The 18,534-nt window shown below is 42.7% G+C and overlaps 1 protein-coding gene and 1 pseudogene across 1 annotated transcript in view; one reads left to right on the top strand and one right to left on the bottom strand.

The window, feature by feature from the left end:
• PLPP1 (phospholipid phosphatase 1) overlaps positions 1-18,534 on the top strand; it is a 123,637-nt gene that overhangs the window by 96,394 nt on the left and 8,709 nt on the right. Inside the window, exon 5 of the mRNA XM_006017304.3 lies at positions 3,304-3,361. Coding sequence (XP_006017366.1) covers positions 3,304-3,361 — 58 coding nt within the window. The remainder of the gene's footprint in view (positions 1-3,303; positions 3,362-18,534) is intronic.
• On the bottom strand, positions 6,153-6,340 carry LOC112549174 (annotated as a pseudogene).

Below are 18,534 nucleotides of genomic sequence, written 5' to 3'. Positions count from 1 at the left end.
CCGCACCCCCCGCCACTGCCCCTGCTGCTTGTCCAGGAGGACGCGGAGGGGGAGGGATGTGTGCTCCCGGATCTGCACAGGGCAGGCCAGGCAGGCTGCAGCTGCGGGCTGGGGCCAGGGGCCATGCTGTCCTCAGGGCAGGCAACACTGGGAGGGGGCTACAGGGGGGCTATGGTGAAATTTGGAGTGGCTGCAGCCCCCCCCCCCCGCGGCCCGCCCCAAGTGCAGTGCGGCCTTCGCAACTGCAGCCTGCCTGCCCTGACCTATGCAGGTCTGGGGGCACATGGACGAGCAGTGGGAGAGGCAACAGGGGCACCCCCCATACCCCACATCTCCTGGATGAGCCGTGGCTCCATCCTGTGCCTGCCCTGCCCCAGCTGCTCAGCGCCTACCCCAGCCTCAGCCCCACTCCCTCCCTCACCGTGGAGGGTGTTGATTTGCCCCACCATGCCCCTTCCCTCCCCACTCTACTTTTACCACAACAGACTTACCAGCTGGATGTAGTTGTATCAGAAATTGGATTGGTATTAGCCAATATGCCTGCTTAAAAATCGACTATTGGTATTGGCCCCCAAAATCTCAATTGGTGCACCTCTAGTGTTTTTCAAATGGACATAGGTGTATATTTTACAATAAACCTGTTATTGTCCAAGTGGAGAGAATGAATGGTCTCATTCTTTCCTGTTTGTCAAGAATTATAGTAAAGTTTATTTTATTTTAAGTGATTAATTTACTAGGTGGCCTTCTGTGGACTAAATAGTTTACTTTTAAGAGAAGTATGTCAACACTAGACACAGCAGCCAGCACGGAGAGAGACAAAATAAGAAATGCTATGCGTTTATTTCAATAAAGCTGATAACGCATATTTTTGCTTCAAATGTTTATTAAACCAATTTTCATGAAGCAATAAAAAATGCATCTTGACAGCTACTATGTGTATCTGAGTTGTTACGGAACTGATTGATTCTCATCCTCCTTCCCCATCCTCTATAGTTTAACACTCCCCCCCTGGGGCTATTTCTTAGGCTAGGGGGATGCTGTTTTTTGAGCAATGCTTGTCTGTGGTGCGCTAGCATGCTGTGAGGACTGAGGAGGCCTGGAAGGCTCAGACACTTGGCTGGCTTAATAGACAGAATGTTCCGATCGCTGCTTTTGCACGAGAAATGTTGCATGTGGAGGAATGTGCTGCAGGCTTTACAGTTGTTTCAGTTTATCTGTGCTTCAGATGCCTTTGGAGGAAGGGACAACTGAAATTGGATGTGCTTTCTTTTTTCTTCTAAAGGTCCCATTTTTGCCTTGACTCTTCCAGTGGCATCTGCAAAGGTGTTTCACTATATAACTACTGTGCAACACCAGGATTTGGCTCCGGATGAGTCTAGGAATATCTTAGAATACCAAGCAGGAAACCTAAAAATCTGTCACGCCCATGTACCTGGATCAGGCTGACACAAGGCAATTCTGTTTCACTGTCTGAAATAGGTGATTAGCAGTATTAGTTTGAAATCAGGCAGAAGGCAGGTAGTACTTTAGACATATACATGGTTCAGTTTGAGCTTTTGTAGGCAAAAACCTGCTTTGTCAGATGCTGCCTACATAAGTTTATACCTCTCTGAACAGTTAACCTCTAAGGTGCCACCTTGCCCTAACTTCCATCCAAAGTAACACAGTTAAATGTTAAATATCTCATGGTTCAGATCCTATTCTGAAAGAGAGTGACATAATAATAATAATAATATCAGCATCCTATCTATTTCTAATTCATACGAGCAAGGAGCTTTCTGTGATGTGATAGCAGATTAATGTATGTAATTATGTGGCAAAAACATAATGCAAGATTATATACTACCAGGCCTGTATAATCTTGATATGGGGTAGAGTCACAGACAGGGGTGACTGGTGCCTCCTGAGTCTAGGGGGCACAATCTGTGGGTGGGCTTGGAGGCAGGCCAAAAGCCCCATATCCACTCCTGCCATATCCACTCCTACACTTCTGTGCCGTGGCTTAATGCGCCCCCCCCTCCCCTGAAAACAAACTAACAAACAAACAAAAAAACCCCAACAAAACATGCAGCCTGCCCTCATGGCAAAAAAACTGCCCTGTCCTGAACAGTGCCAAGTTGGGGGCCAATCCCCTGGCCCCCCCTGTGCTCCCCTACCAGTTGCCTGTGGTCACAGAAACTAGAGCTCTTTTAACATCTTCTTCCCTGACGTCAGTAACTAGTGGCCTCTTTCTCACTCAAGCTTCTTTGCATAGTTTGCCTGCAGCAGCCACCAGCAGCTACTTTTGTCTGTCAGGGAGAATAGAGACATCATAGCTGGTAAATAGGCCACTGGACAAGGGGTGAGGAGTTTGGAGTTCTCTCATTTCTGCTACTGGCTGCCAAGTGCCTTGCATAAGTTATTTGACCTTATTTTGCAGGTGGTAGTGGGAGGTTGGGGAAGGGTGCTTGTACAATTCAGACATTTCTATCTAGAAAGCTGATTATAAGAGTTGTACATATTGCGACAACTTTGATGAGCAAAGGGATGTAAGAAGCATTTTATATACTGGAGAGAAGCATCTGATCAGTAATAAGTGATATGCTTACTTTTCTATTCCAAGAATTTTTTAAAACACCAGTGACAAAATACTCTTTCCAAACTATTTCTATTCAATACTACCTCTCATTACTTTAAAATTGACTCATGAATTGGCTGGAGGCTGAAAACTTGTTCATAAAAATAAAACAACCTTGCAGAACACTGATGTATGAAATATAGGTTGTCTTTCTGGTTCAAGAGCTTGCTGAAGTCTGTGATTAGTCTTTTTAACTTCAGTTTCACTCTTAGGTTTGGTTTTAAGTTTTTCCTCTTGGAAATGCTCAGATGAGTGAGGTGACTATTTTACGCTAATCTGGGAGATTAAGTGCCACTCTTGTCGTATTGCTTTAGCAGACAATTGAAATATTTACATTTCATGCAGCACTCATTTTCTACTTAAGCTTTAATCAGAGGGTTGTCGTTGGTAACTGCAGTGTGAGTAGCTATCAGTGATTGGGCAGTTAATCTGCCAAAACTGACATAGTGCAGTTGCTGGATAATTAAATGCACTTTATATTTCCATATTGGAAATTTACAGACAACACTGGGGGGACTGTTTTTGGAAACAAGGGATACAAGTGACTCCAAAGACAGTCTCCCTGAAGAAAAGTAAGAATACTTGTATTTTGGTTCTTTCTTGAGTTGGACCATAATTTATCTTGCAATATCTAATACAAACGTATTAATAAAAATGTTTGATATGCCTGTTTTCTTCTTTTTCAGACTGTCATTTTACTCTGGGCATTCTTCATTCTCTATGTACTGCATGCTGTTCCTAGCAGTAAGTATATTAATTCCATCTAAGTTGGCACCAAAAAGTTTTTATTTCGTAGCACAGACCTGCACCTCTTGCTGCATCAGCATTTTCTTCTGACCTCCTTTGTGCAAGATTGTTTGTAGGCTCTGGCTCTGAATTAATTGAAGTGAAGGATGCTTAGTAGTAGGTAAGGGAGGGAGACAACAGGAAGCTGGGATGGCAAAAGGTAGCAAAATAAGGTCCAGTTAGCAAGTATTGAATATTTACATAGGGATAAAAGGCATTTAACAAGCTAGTTGGCTCTTGTGCCCTGTCTCAATTGAACCTGATGACAGTGGGTTTGGAAAATATGTTGCTACTTAAGTTTAGTTTGGTGGTTATGCTTTAAAGTATTTCAAGGGTATCAAAAATAGAAAATATATTTACAGTAGGATGCATCATGATATCATGAAACATGCAAAGACTGTAAAGAAACTAAATTAACTCTAACTGAGTGCCGGGCCTGCAAACAGAGTGCAATAGAATCATTTTAGCCTAAATTGCTCTTAGAACAATCTACTTGAAGCAGTGCTTAATGTGATGTTGGTGAGAGAAGCATTACACAATTTGTATGCAGACTTAAGTGTTCAGATTCTTTATCTGTAATGAGCCAAACAATAACTTAGACTCTAGTCTGATTCAGAGAGTGTTACATATCTCCTGTCACAGGACAGGCCTGGGTGGCCATGAACTTTGTGATGCTGTGGGCTGCATTGGCTGTTTGCTAAGCTTTCCAAGGCAGCACTTAACTAGCTTGTATGTTTATATAATTTTTAGAATACACACAAACATGAGGTTGGCTAGGACTTGTACGTCCCTTTACAGATGAATAAGATTGTTCTCTTAAATTCTTCAGCAATGAAAACAAAAACAAAACCTTTATTTGATCAGCTGTGCCTTTTGGCCTTGTAGTTGCAGGGTGCTTGTCATCTGCCTGTTCAGATCCCATTTGTTCTTTGGGCTGTATTTTGGGCGCTCGTTACCCTAGACTTTCCTGGAAAAGTAAAAGTAATCTAAATACTTTCTCTGAGAGCAAGTTGCCCACAGCCATATTTGTAACTTTAAGTTCTCTAAGTGATTGGGGAACTGGTTTAAACAAATTTCTTCTTGCCTGGAGAGCTGCTGATTTACTCAGAACATTGGTAGCATTGTACTCAGTGGATTGTGAATCTTATTTCAGGACATGCCAGCCAGGTGATCCCGTGCAAATGGATAGATTTCCTAAGCTTCCTGTTAAGACGAACTTGAAAATAATTTAGGAAAAATAGAAACTGTTCAGGATCAGGTAGTTCTCTCCCACCCTCAACATATAAAACAGTCCAGAGAACGGCTTTGGTTTAAAGTATCTAGGGCAACGTAGGACATTTCCAGAGACCTGTAAGTGATACTATGAGAGCCCTAGTCACACTTGACAGGTAATCAAAAGTGCACAACTAAACTTAGATGCCAGCAACTTCCAATCTATACAGCAGCAGCTTAATCAAACCTTTTGGTGAAAAGGAGAATGGTGGTGAGGGACTAACTATCAAAGTGCCCTGTGCACAATAAGTCCTTCTCAAATGACCCCTCCCAGAAAGAAAGGCCGTATAGAATAATATTATAAGTGTAAACTGCTCTCGAGTGAATTCCAGAGTTGAGGAGTTCAAGCGCTGCCCTCCACTCTTGTCTTGGCAGGGCTGCCTCTTGAATGCAGGTGTGCTCACCTGAACTGTGGCAGCTAATGAGAGAAGAGCCCAAGTTATTTATGTCAGGAATTTGAGGAGGTACAACTTTGTATCTATTTTAGTAGTGTGGCACCTGGGCATCTAACCTGCACAGCACTAGAAGTACTAACCTTGCAATACAGTAGGGTTTTTTTTTCTTAGATTTGGAAAATGTCTAATATCTCCAGATAGAGCTACAGAAGAGATGATTCTCTCCACACTGGGAGCAGGCATAAACAAGTTTAAATATGGTAGATGATGGAAAGATTTTTGCTTCTGCTCTATTTTAGAAAGTAGAGCATAGCTTAAGAAGACAGACCCATTCAGGTTTTCCAGTCATTCCTTCCTACCACAGTATGGTTGTTCCTCACAATATAGCTTCTAATGCTTTTTTTTAACAGTCCAGTTTAGAATTACAGTATTTACTTGAATATAAGATGAGGTCCCTACCACCACCATAGGCGAAAAAGCCCCTCATCTTACATTCAGGTACAAGGAAACCACATTAAATGCATTGCCAGTCTTTGAGCTGCTGCTAAAAGCAGCATGTGCTCAGTAATGGAAACCAGCTATGAAATATATTAAATGCAGCAGCCATCACTGAGCATGACCATAAAGTACATGGCTCAGTAAACATGCTGATAGGAACCATTTTTTCTTGTGGCCCTTCAAAACATGAGCATGTGTTCCCTCCTCAGGGAACACTGGGCCTGGAACTGAAAGGGCCAGAGCCAGCCCTGACACCCTCCTGTTGGTGCCAAAAATGTTACATTTGACCTTAACCAAAAAGGCCCAGATGCTAATAGGAACCTACCACTTTTTTTCTTTTTGAAATTTTGTGTCCTGGGCTAAATCAGCCCCTAATTCTATCAACTGAGCACAGCTCAGTTGTTCCAGTCTGTGTGGTGCTACCACTAGCAAGTATCCTACCTCTCAGACTCTTCAGCCTGGGGCTTCAGATACTGTACTCCCAAATCCATGGCAGGCATCCTGTGTGCAAGCCCAAAGGCCTTTGGAGTTCAGATGCCCCCTAGTCTCGCTTGCCTCTAGTGAAAAAGCTGAAGGAGCAAGCTAGAGGGAAAGCCCGAGAGCAGTCCCTCATCACCATAAATTATGTAGCTGAAATTGTCACATTTGGAGGCATGTATAGATTCTGGCAGGGGTCAGCCTGCTCACAGTGCAAGGGACAGGCCTTCACCCTCTAACTACACAAAGTCATTCATGGCCAAGAAGAAAAGCGTCATCCCTTCCAGGCAAGCAAAACCACCTAGGACAAACCTACCACAAGGATAGGTTAATGCAACCCATCCAAATAAGACATATGGTAGTGTCTATTGAGTGCAGTCCCCTTCAGTGCTGACTCTTTTTTAAAGTCATGGTGAGACACTACATTGCATACATTTTGACTTCCTCTTCACTCCCACCACTGAGCTGAGCCTTTCTTTCCCATTTCCAATGACTCCTGTTTCTTCAGCAGCCTCAAATGTCTGGCAAGCATCACCAAGCAGGGCCTCAAACAGTTCACTCAGAATCCCTCTGTTGGCCCCTCTCTCAGCTTATTGCATATGATTAGTGACTCTGCCCTCCATGAAGTGAAGCTGGACTAGGTTGCCCTGTGTCTCATCTGCGTATAAATTTTTAGAGGACCCCAGAGCGACATGAGTGGGGGCGAATTAGTACATTGATCCTTTGTGGAGGTGTACCTGGAGTACACACAGTACTGGGCAGTGCTGAACTGTGGGGTCATCATGGTTGGAAATGCCGCTGTCTCTGGTGGGGCCCATCCCAGTGGCTTTGGACTAATATTGTGCATAGTTTATACTATGTATAGGTACAAAAGTCCTGCTTAAAAGTATGGTTATGGAGTACCTGTGCTAAAACTTGTAGCAGTTTAAAACAAAAGGTAAAGTGGATCAATTCTGGGTAAACCAAGTCTGTGGGTACTATTTGCAAATTGCTACAGGTATGTTTATTTCAAGGACAGCTTTTTAAATTTGTTCCTCATTTCCATGTGTCCAGGGAGAGCAGGGTCTGACAATAAGGAGCGGGGGAAAGTGCTTCAGGGAGCAGGGGGTGGGGGTAGGCAAAGGGGTTACCTGATCCCCCAGATTAATTTGTCAACCTCCGACTGCTATAGCAGGTCAAATCTAAGACAAATCTCCAATAATGAGATTCCATCAGATTTATAAATTTTCCCTATATAAAATCTAATTATTGGGGGGGTCATCTTATAATCAGGGTAATCTTATATTTGAGTAAATATGGTAGTTCAATCTAGAAACATCTGATTAAAACTCAAATAGATCAGTGTCAAATGAGTTCTGCCATGGATTAATTTCTGTTCCATCTTCCTTCTCCTCACCATCCCAGTGCACATCAAACAAAAACTAAAACTTTGGGGATAATGAGAAAAAGCAAGCAGCCTAATAGTTAATGTAAAAGGGATTAAAATAATGTTTTGAGAGTCTCATTAACTTGCATAACACAAGGCTTTGATTGTGGGTTTAAATTTATGCACTTGCAAATTCCTAATGTGATGTATACCATGTATGAATTCCAGGTGACAGCTTTGCAAGCCGTGGATTAAATTCATTTCTTCAGCTTGTCTGCATCCTGCAAAATGTTCATCTTACTTTACTTTTGGCACTAGAGTAATATCATCCACAACAGATGGACAGTTTAGTGAAAAATGGAATTTTAAGCTTTGTTTTTTGTTTGTTTGTTTTGTTTTTAAACAAAGCCAAAAATCTACAAGCTTCTGAATAAGGCATAAAGGGAAGTTTTCCAAACTTCTCTAGTGCATGGCTTTGGGAATTTGCTATGGATTTATTGCACTCTCAAAAGTTTAAGCTTTAAAAAGCCTTGCATTCCATATAGGCACTGTACCAGTGGTTAGGTCAGGATTGATTATGGAGAAGACCATTTCATAGAATCATAGAAAATTAGGGTTGGAAGGGACCTCAGGAGGTCATCTAGTCCAACCCCCTGCTCAAGGCAGGACCATCCCCAACTAGATCATCCCAGCCAGAGTTTTGTCTAGCTGGGTCTTAAAAACCTCTACCACCTCTGTGGGTAACCTGCTTCAGTGTTTTACTACCCTCCTAGTAAGAAATGTCTTCCTAATATCTAACCTAAACTTCCCTTACTGCAACTTGAGATTGTTGCTCCTTGTTCCACCTGCCACCACTGAGAACAGCTCCATCCTCTTTTGAACACCCCTTCAGGTAGTTGAAGGCTGTTATTAAATCCCCTCTCCCTCTCCTCTTCTCTAGACTGAATAAGCCCAGTTCTCTCAGCCTTTCCTTATAAGTCATGTCCTCCAGCCTCTTCACCATTTCTGTTGCCCTCTGTTGGACCCTCTCCAATTTGTCCACATCCTTTCTGTGGGGGGGGATGACACGCACACAAAACTGAGCATGGTACTCTAGATGTGGCCTCACCAGTGCTGAGTAGAGGGGCATAATCACTTCCCTTGACCTGCTGGCAACACACCTACCGATAGAGCCCAGCATGCTGTTAGCCTTCTTTGCAACAAGGGCACACTGCTAGCTTATATTCAGTTTATTGTCCATTGTAACCCCCAGGTCCTTTTCTGCAGAGCTGCCCAGCCAGTCAGCCCCCAGCCTGCACTGGTGCATGGGATTGTTCCATCCTACGTGCAGGATTTTTCACTTGTCCTTGTTGAACCTCATGAGATTTCTTTTGGCCCAATCCTCCAATTTTTGTCTAGGTCACTCAGAAGTGCCTCCTTAAATGTCTCTCTGTGTGCCGACTCCTTATTTCTGCTCTTGTTAATTTAAAAAGTGGATGAAAAGGTTTTGTTTTTTTGTAAATGCTGAAATGTGATACTTTTGTGGTTTGACGCCAATGAAGTGACAGCTCCTTCCATATATTAGCTTACAACATAGGCTAAGTTCCTTATTTTGCTTTATCAGGGGTAGTATGACTGATGTTTTCCTAATATAGGACTGCTTGTTTTTGGAATTTTGAGTCATTTGGATCAAAATCACGATTTCCATGGTGGAATGAATGAATTACTGAACTGTGGAAACACGTATCAACTCTGTTTGCTGATTTGAGTTCTTCTGCCCTGAGATCTTAATAGAATGTCCTTTTCCAGCCTATCCGTAAGCTATGCAAGGAGAAATGGTGCCAGACATGACTTGTCACTTGCCTTAAACTAAGACCGCACCCCTCACTGAATTCCAATATGGGGTGCCAATTTAGTTGTAGAACCACAGTTGTAGAACTGAAGGGCCTGCTAGGCCCCTTCTCTCAGTGTACCATTGCACGATTGCTTGCTGCAGTGTGTGTGTGCATGCATAGCTTTGAGCAGCTGGCTCACTTATAATGAAATTGGATGGAGTCCCGAGAATTGCATTACTTCTAATCAAAAGCAGACTCCACACAGAAGTGTGGTTTTTGGATGCGACTGACCAAAGAATGCTAACTTTTCTCAAATGTCATTGCATGTCATATCATCTTAACTGTGCTTTCGAAAGGTCAAGATTTGTGTGGGAACCCAGAAGGACAAGCTGCCTTGGGGTATAGGGTTTTAAATTCCAAACAATGGAAGACTGTGACCAACCTGTGTTCCTATCCTATACTGCAGTAGGGCATCTCCATGCCTGCTACTGCTTGACTCTAAACATATATTTTGCCTTCTAAATGCAAATGTCCAACTGTCATGGTTTCTTGAGGTATCTGGTATCTGATTTTTAGGCTAAGGTAGATGTCAGCAACCTTTTACAAATAAGTTCTCCTTCAGCAGCTCCAGCGAGAATGAGCAGAGTCTGCATTGAGGAACAGCAGCCATCCATATGGGCTGTAGCAAGTGGCTGGAGGTGACTGATGTGCTGTTAGCAAAATCTGGATGGGATCAATCAGTTAGGGAATCGGCCCACCCTTAGTAATATGCAGGCCAGATCCAGTCCCTTTGCAGGGCAGATCCGGCCTATGGTGTAATAGGTTGCCAACTCTGGGCTGAGGGCTGCAGGATATGTGTGCAGGATGCCTGAAATAGCTGTGAAGTAAGTGAGAGCTGCATTCTTCTTGGTGATATCACTGTCTCTGCCCCTTCAAGCCCAAGGAAGCTAGAATCTAGCAAGGCATCTGTGCCTCACCCCAACAGTAAGCCAAGTTCAAGAAACAGGGAGAGGTGGAGCATGTTGAAGGTAGTCATACTTTTGGTGCCCAGAGGAGCTCATGGATCCCCTCATACTGAACAGTGAGGGGGCAGAACCCCAAGAGTCGTGTGCGATAGTGTTTTGAATGCATGGCTAATCTACCGTGGGGTCCCATGTGGATGGAGCTTGTTTTTGCAGGCAGAACTTGGAAGAGTAGAGCTTCCTTGTGATTTTTCCCATTCCCCCTCATCCAATCGTGGATTATTTTAAGGTTGCTAGATGAAACTTTGCAAAGGCAAGGAAAGACAGTGCATGCCCACAACCTTGCCTCTGACTTTTTTTATTGCGTATCATAACATAGTATGGTAATAGATTTCTTGAGTCAGATGTAGTGTTTTCCCTAAAACCCTGGATATCCATTTGTGGTATCTGCTAATGAGTACTGTTGTGTTTTTATATTGGTTTGGTCGAGAGCCAGTTGGCTGCAGTTCTCCACACAATTCTTAGATAATGCTTAGAATCAATTCTTAGATGTAAGCTGCAAAAGTTGTCAGAGCTTACATCTCTGCCTGCTTCCCACTTTTAGATGTGGTGAGAGATCCTGGGCCTAGGAAGTAGATGTGGTCGGTGCTTTCTCACTAGGCATCCGCTGAGAAGGAGCTCTGCTTTTTCTCTTTGATACGATCCTCATCTCTCTCAACCAGAGCATTACTACTTTTTGAGATTTGCTTGTATTGCACTTCAGTAAGGAGCTACAATTTGAGACCAACCATTGAAACTAGTGCAGTTCATCAGTTTGGCTTTGGTACTCATGCTGAACAATTCGGGGCACCAGACCCTGTTTGTTTTTATCTACCAGGATATCCAGAAAACCAGTTTCATCTCCCAGATTTTGGTGAGGTTGGAGAGGTTTACCTTTGTTCTGTTTATTTTTTAAATAATAATCTGTCCATGCAAGAGAGGCAGTACTTGCAGAAGAAGGCAAACCCATCTTCTGCACCACCCCCTCTCTAGCTCTGTGACACAGCCAGGGTGGACTCACAGGTTGTCAAGGAAATGTTAGAACAGTGTTCAGGACCCTGTTCCAGACCCTGTTTCAAGCCTCAGGGTGGACATTAGCACATCAAATGAAGAACCAAGACTAATTCAGTAGTGTGCTTTTACAGCACAGATCAGTAGTGTTTCTGGTCTAATAAAAGATACAATCTCTGAACCAAGAGTTCTGGATTTTTGCATTTCTTTTTGTCTCAGACCAACACAGCTACCAAGTACACCTCTGAGGTACTATAGATTTCCATCTTTGCTCCTTATCTACAGAATTTTTTTACTAGGGTGATGCATCAGCTGTGAATTCAAGGTCAGATATGGGGTATGACAGGGATGAGATTCATGGTTTCCCCGTATCCTAGTCGATAGGCCTGTAGGAAAGTTTGGAATGTGACCAAAATACTGATGATTGATGTTGGCCAAATAATTTTTGGATACCTGAATTAAGAGAACAAGGTGCCTCTCTCTTTCTTCTCAGTACTTATGGCATTTCCTGTTTCATTACATTTCCATTCTTCTTCGTAGCCAGTTGTGATGATAGGCCCAGACAGGCTTGGGAGGTTTCAAGGAGGCTCTGCTCCTTTCACGTTTCTACCCTGGGATAGTTGGGAAAGAGGTTAGTGACCCAGAAAATACCCTGAGGAATTGTTAAAAGGGTTGATTATAGCTTCTGTGTGGAATGCCTTTGCTGCTCAGTTCACAAGGGCATTCAGCACTGAAGTCTGGGCTTACTGTGTATCAGATCTTACTTTTATGTTCATCCTATTAAAAAGCAGATAAAAAAGGTCCTCCCCTAGTCAGTCAGGGGAATGGTATAAGCAGAAGAGCTCTCCAGTGTTTTTCACGTGGCAATGCAAAGTGCTGCCACTGGGTCACTGGCCCCGACCCAACCTGATGCATATGATACCTCTTGTTTTAAATGGAAGGCTCAGGCTGGCTCTGTCTGCTGCTTGCACACTTACTCCAGCTGCAGTCTGAGTCATGAGTCTTTAACATGTGGCATTACTCATAGTCCGTGTTAATCATAACCAGACGCTTGAAATATCAGCCTCTTAAGAAACAGTAATCTGCCGCGTGTTGGGGGAGGGCAGTCTAGCACAAAGCAGATGATAAATGCTACCAGCTGAAAGTCTGCTACCTTGACAGGGTGTATATTTCACAAGTAAAATAGCATTTGGTCGGGGTAATGAGGGGGTGGAGGGCAAAAGCTCTGCACTCTCTCTTACTATTTCACTAGGGAGTTTAATCTTTCAAGCCATACATCTTAACTTCCCCTTCATGCACAGGGATATACCTCATTCCAATTGCTTTTGATAATGGTCTGTGGGATGGAGCAGATACCAGAACTGCTGAATATTAAAGCACCAAGTATAGTTGTTTGTTTGATTATGATAACAACAAATGTCAACCTGCTTGAGGAGTTAATTTAGACTATTTTCTGTAGTATCTGTGCTAAGGTAGGGCAGGAATGGTTCAGCTAATAGCTAGCTGTCTCTGATGGTGTATGCTCCTCTTTTCCACGCAAAAACAGGCACCTGAAAAAATCCAAGTCACCTTAAATTAGAAGCATTTCCTTTATCACCATTTTTAGTGTAAATTGAATATCAGAAAGGGCGGAGGTGGGATGTGTTTTGTCTCTTATTAGTCTGCACACACCCTACCTCCTCCCTTTCTGACATTCAATTTGCACTAAAAATGGTGATAAAGAAAATGTTTCTAATTTAAGCCAACTTGGATTTTTTCAGGTGCCTGTTTTTGAGTGGAAAAAAGGAGCATACACCAGTTTCACTTCTATGGCTAATAACACCCCCCCCACACATGAGTAGAAGAATGAGGATGTGTTCCTTCCTTGGCTTGAGACTTCACCCTGTTACACATTCTCATTCTTCTACAGGTGCGTGTGTGTGTGTGTGTGTGTGTGTGTGTGGGGGGGGTGTTATTAGCCATAAAAGCAAAACTGGGACCTCTTTTTCTAACTTGGACAATAGTGGGACACTGCCCAGTGGGTAGGGGGTAGGGGGAGGCAAAGCAGCTTTCCATAGCTGCCTTCACCTGAAAAACTCTGTAGGCTTTGGCACAGGCTACCTTACCTGCACCTAGTTTCCTGTGTGTGGCCTATGCCCCTCTGCAAGTTAAGGGCTCTAATGCAAATTTTATTCTGACCATAGTCATCAGTGGCTGCAACAGTTTGAAGCTGGAGCACTTGTTTAGGGACAAGTACTGCTTTGATATCCAGACTAGTTTTAGCTGTGCATGCTTTACAAGAGCCACTTCTGTCTCCCTTGTTGGCCAGGTACCTTTTAGTTTGTTTGTAACCAAGATAGTGGGGAAACTGATAAATTACAGCAAAATAAATAGCGGTCTTACAATGCAGCAGGTCCTCCATTAAGGCAGTCAGTCAGTGTCAGTGCGCCTGCTCTTACCCTACAGTAAGTGAAAGCTAAGCTGGATGTGGAATAATTGATGTGGGCAACCCTCCACTCCTTTTTAACTTGCTGTTGTTTCTTTCTGCACATGGAGACTGAAATGTGCAGAGAACTTTTGAAAATGCCCTCAACTGTTGTGACCCTTCGAAACAGTCTGGGGACTTGATAGGAATTCAGTTTTCCAGACCACCTTGAGTTCAGAGGTGAAGCCTTTTATCAAAATAGAATGTTTTCAGAATTGTTCGGTGTTTGCTTAGTTGTGCTTTTGGTGACAGGTGCGCTCTTTTAGGAATCAAGCCTTTTTCAAACTAGGTTTTTTTTTTTTAACTACTTGAAAACATTTTTTGGTATTTTAGGCGTACTGAAAATAGACGTCGAATATCACATTTAGAATCCAAATTGGGCTGAAACATATTAGCACCTCTCAAGATATGCTGCACTGTTAACCAGAACCTTGATCTTGCCTGGTCTTCAGCTTTTTTTGTAGTATGTATTTCAGATGGAGAGATTAAAAAATAAAATTAAATAGGTACAACCCCTGCCCTCATAGTGTGCACAGATAAACTAGTGTAAAGGTACTACTATATAATGGTTAGATCTTATTGCCATCTGGGGATGGGCATAAGCTATAATGGTATAAAAACTTTTCATGTAAAATCATTGTAGTGGCATTTAGATTAAGCAACTTGTACTATGGACTGTACTGGAACAATTAAAATGCTGCAAATTTGGTACATAGACAAAGCCATAAGTCTCAAGTTGCTGCTTCAATGAATGTTGAAAATGTGAACAGTGGAATTTATTCTACAGAAATTACTGCATCAGAAGCAAACTTCTGAGAGGTGTGACCTGCCCTCTATCTTTGTGAGCTGTTAACAAAGATGATGGTACTTTAAATATCACTTATTGGCCATTCTTTTCCCCTTCTCATGAAAGCATGGAAGAAAGTGAGAGGGCTGGGAATTTGGGGGTGGAGCAAATGGGCAGGGTTCACCCCCTTGACCTGGGGCACAGAGCCTTGCTGGGGCATGTATTGGTAGCAGAGCAACAGATGCATTAACCCTTATGCTGCCACTGCTGCTACTCCTGGCACCACATCTGGCTCTAGTCCCACAATTTGGATTTGGCTTGGGGCAGGGTGGGTAGTATTGATGGAAGTAATTCAAAATGAGCAGTCTTGTTGGAAAGCAGCATGAGCTAGGGAAGCTTGCAGCTGCTCTCCTTAGAATTTGGCTTCTGGTTAGTGGAATAGGATTGGCTAGCAGCACTAAGTTTAAACTCACTCAGGAATGAAATATTTTCCTTGATTTTTGTATGCGTCTCTGAATACACAACTCTCATACTGCTCTCTCGCGTTGCCTTTACTCCACAACTGCTATCAAAATGGCTCGCTGCTTGTCTCCAACACTTTGTACAGCACTGCCTCTCATCATCCGTCTCCTCCCCAGTATGGCTGACTAAAATGTCACCAAAAGGTAGGCAGATATCACAAGGAGTCCCTTACAGAGCAAGTTTCAAGCACCATGATAACATGTATATAGTTATTACTGTTTCCTTGGAATAAACGTTACTTCTTCAAACTTGTTTGGATTTGCATAATAACAAAATATACCTCACCCATTTTCCTGTTTGTTTTTTTTACCCATTGTGTGCAGGAAATAGTGTTTGAACTGCTCTTGCCTGACTTCTAATAATATATGATTATGGGCAGAAGAACAAATCTGTGCAGTGTGTGTGTTTCACTACAGATTGTTCTGAAAAACTTGTGGTTGAGGAACCCTTTTAGAGTTCATCTCTAATTAGGGAGCATATCTGTTGCCTGTATCCTAAAGCCATGTATCCAGTGCCTTGAGGATTATTGTGGTGAGTTATTCAAGTAAAGACTGCTTTATGGAACCTGAGATTTATTTACCAGATAGTGACATAGCTGCCGATCACGTGTAGACCCACGTGATCGCTATGTTGCTGTAGCGCACCATACATGAACATAGCGTGTTGCCATAGGGTGACATGTAGATGTGCCCTATGTATAGTGTTGATGATGGTGAATATCACTTTTAGGTGTAACTGAACAGGTTTGCCATATTTTTCTCATAGACAAAACCAACCATGCCAGGAAGTAGCTGTGTGTGGCCTTTATCCTCCAATATGGTAGTAATTTGTATGGATTCAATTAAACACCTTTTTATATTGATTATTATTTTGAATTTTCATGTATGTGGTGTTATCTAGTGCCCCAAATACAATTTTAACATGCTGGTATCTGTAGGCATTTTTTTTTTGCTGAATTATAATTAGCAGAGATGAGTATCTTGTGAATTGTCTCTTATGGTGAAAGCAACATTTATAGTGTTTTCCCTCTATCTTGGGGCACTGTGACATAATGGACACAATAGAAAAGTTTTATCTCCCTCAAACAGGAAGAAAATGCATTCAGTTTTTTTTCTAGAAAATGGCTAAACATTTGAATTCATAGTAGCTCAGGTCCATTGTATTGTTTGGCGGAAGTCACTCTAAGTAATTTCTTCTGCTTTGCACAATATGTGGGTGTGGAGTGGGGGGGGATGTTGGAATTGTCATGATATTCTCCAGCTGCAAAAAGAATGATGTGACTTCACTCTTTATTCATTTCAGTCACTCTGATACCCTAGGAACAGCAGTGGGTTTTGTGGTATGAGTCTCTCTTTAAAAAAAAAAAAAGAGAAAAAAGGGGGAAATATTGATATGCTTACAGAAGTGTTAGCTCATCACTGTCACAACCAAACCTCTTCCACTGATCCTGCAATATATTGTAAATTGAGGTGGTATCTTGTACTGCTGGTCTGTATGTGTGGGAGGGAGCTCCCCTTGCAAGCCTTAGGTGCTTTATTGTCCCTCTGACAGGTTTCTTGATGGAAAACAGCCTTAAGTATTGGTGACCATATGATGAAGCTGACTTCAAGAGTTATCCAATGCAAGCTGTGGGAGCTGTTGATTAGGATCTTTGATTAGCCCAGTGATGCTTGACATTTTAGCCCTGTGGGCCAGATGAAAGGCAAAGGGCTACTCTGTGGGACAGATCAGGATGTATGCTTTCCCGATGTGCCTGGATCAGGTCCTGGAGCCCTGTACTGCCCCTGCCTGTCCCTAGATGCCAGGATTGGGCTTCATGATGGCTCTGCCTGACCCCATGTGCTGGGATTGGGCCCCTTGCTGCCCTGCATACTTGATCCCCATGTACCCATGGGGAGCCTCACAACACCTGGGGCCAAGCACCCCAGGATTAACAAGATTAAACACTAGCAGTGGGCACAGTTATGCTTGCAGGAGTACTTTCTGGATGAACCAGTTAATTGTTTCCTTCCTACTTTAGGATTTTTTTGTCAATACTAATTGCTTCTGTAACATTAGCAAAAACCTCAGGTGTTCCTTTCCCAAACTTGCTTTATAGCAGCAGGGGCCAACCTTTTTGGCAGGTGTGCAATAGCCTGCACCCACCCCAAATGGCACTCTATCCCTTTCCTCTATCTACTTTCTTCTCTATCCTGTCCTTCCTGACCAAACTACTGCTCTGCTTCCTGCTCCGTGCTCCCTGCCTTATCCTGTGCTCTGCTTTCTACTCCCTACGCTGTTTGCTGCTGTTTCCTTTCCTTTCTCCTGTTTGCCATGTGCCACACAACAAGGTTGCCTGTGCCACTTGTGGCATCCATGCTGCAGCTGCAGCTGGCTACCGCTGCTCTATAGCATCAAGTATGGAGACAGTAAAATTCTTGGATGTCCTGACATTGGAAATGTCTTAATTTGGATGGTGTGAGGCTCTTCCTGTATTGTTCCAGACCAGTGTTAGTTGCAGAGTGCCTGTTCTGCAGTGTTGTGATTAAATCAGTGCTTGTTTGCAAAGAGTTTTCAAACATGTAAAGCACTGCAGAAGCACAGAGTATTAAAAGTCAACTTTAAACACATGACCTGGGTTAGTAGAGTAAGTGCTAGCGACTAAGAAAGAACACTGTGTCCTCAGGACAGGGTTGTAGGACTGTGAGCATGGGGGAATAGCAGAGTGAAGAACAAAGTCAAGTAATATTTGTGTAGCAAATAAGCTGCTTATTTTTCTCTCCCTGACTTTGATCATGTGACATCATTATGCTTTTTTCCTGAAAAGGAATGTTTTAGTCTCTTTTTTCTCTTTCCCCTGAAGGATTTTTTCTTATTAGGTTTTTGACAATTCTAACATAATTGTTTCCTGAAGACACTCCTGCTTGGGAAACAAGTCATTACATTTTAATTTAACTTTTCAAATACTGAGTATATGAAAGACACCCCCTCTTTTCAAGGAGGAAGGGCAAATACTTGGAATTTTATTGGAATTTTTTTAACAGGAGCAAATAATCCTCTAGTTGCAAAGACCTTTCCATTCATGTCTGTGGCTTTTGCAAAAACCTCAGTGTCTGTTTCAGCTCTGTGTTGTATTTTTAGAAATGGAGTATTGGACTGTAGGTTGTGAAGAAATCTGTGCTCAGGATGTGTGTGGTGTGGAGACCAGGCTTTCATTATAGGGTAAGACTTAGCTTGTGAAAAACGGATGAAAACTATTTTAATAGTGTTTTATGAAATACATCTGTGTATGCATATTAGAATAGTATTAAAAGTCCTGTGGGGGAACAGCCCACTCTTAATGGCATCTGTCACTTCTGGGGTAACTTAAAATGAGAGCTTACAGGGGAACAGATGTAGGACAAGGACATTTGTATCTAATCCTTCAATACCTACCTAGTCTGCTTGTGGAGCTACAGGGGACTGTTGCACTTGTACCCTGAATGCAAGCAGGAGTTATGTATTCTTACCCAGACTGATCCCTTTCAAATACAATGAACTTTCAG

This window comes from Alligator sinensis, unplaced genomic scaffold (assembly GCF_000455745.1).
Source record: "Alligator sinensis unplaced genomic scaffold, ASM45574v1 scaffold573_1, whole genome shotgun sequence".
NCBI classification, from domain to species: Eukaryota; Metazoa; Chordata; order Crocodylia; family Alligatoridae; genus Alligator; species Alligator sinensis.
The sequence above is the reverse complement of the archived record's forward strand: the minus strand, read 5'-3'. Positions and strand labels throughout refer to the sequence as shown.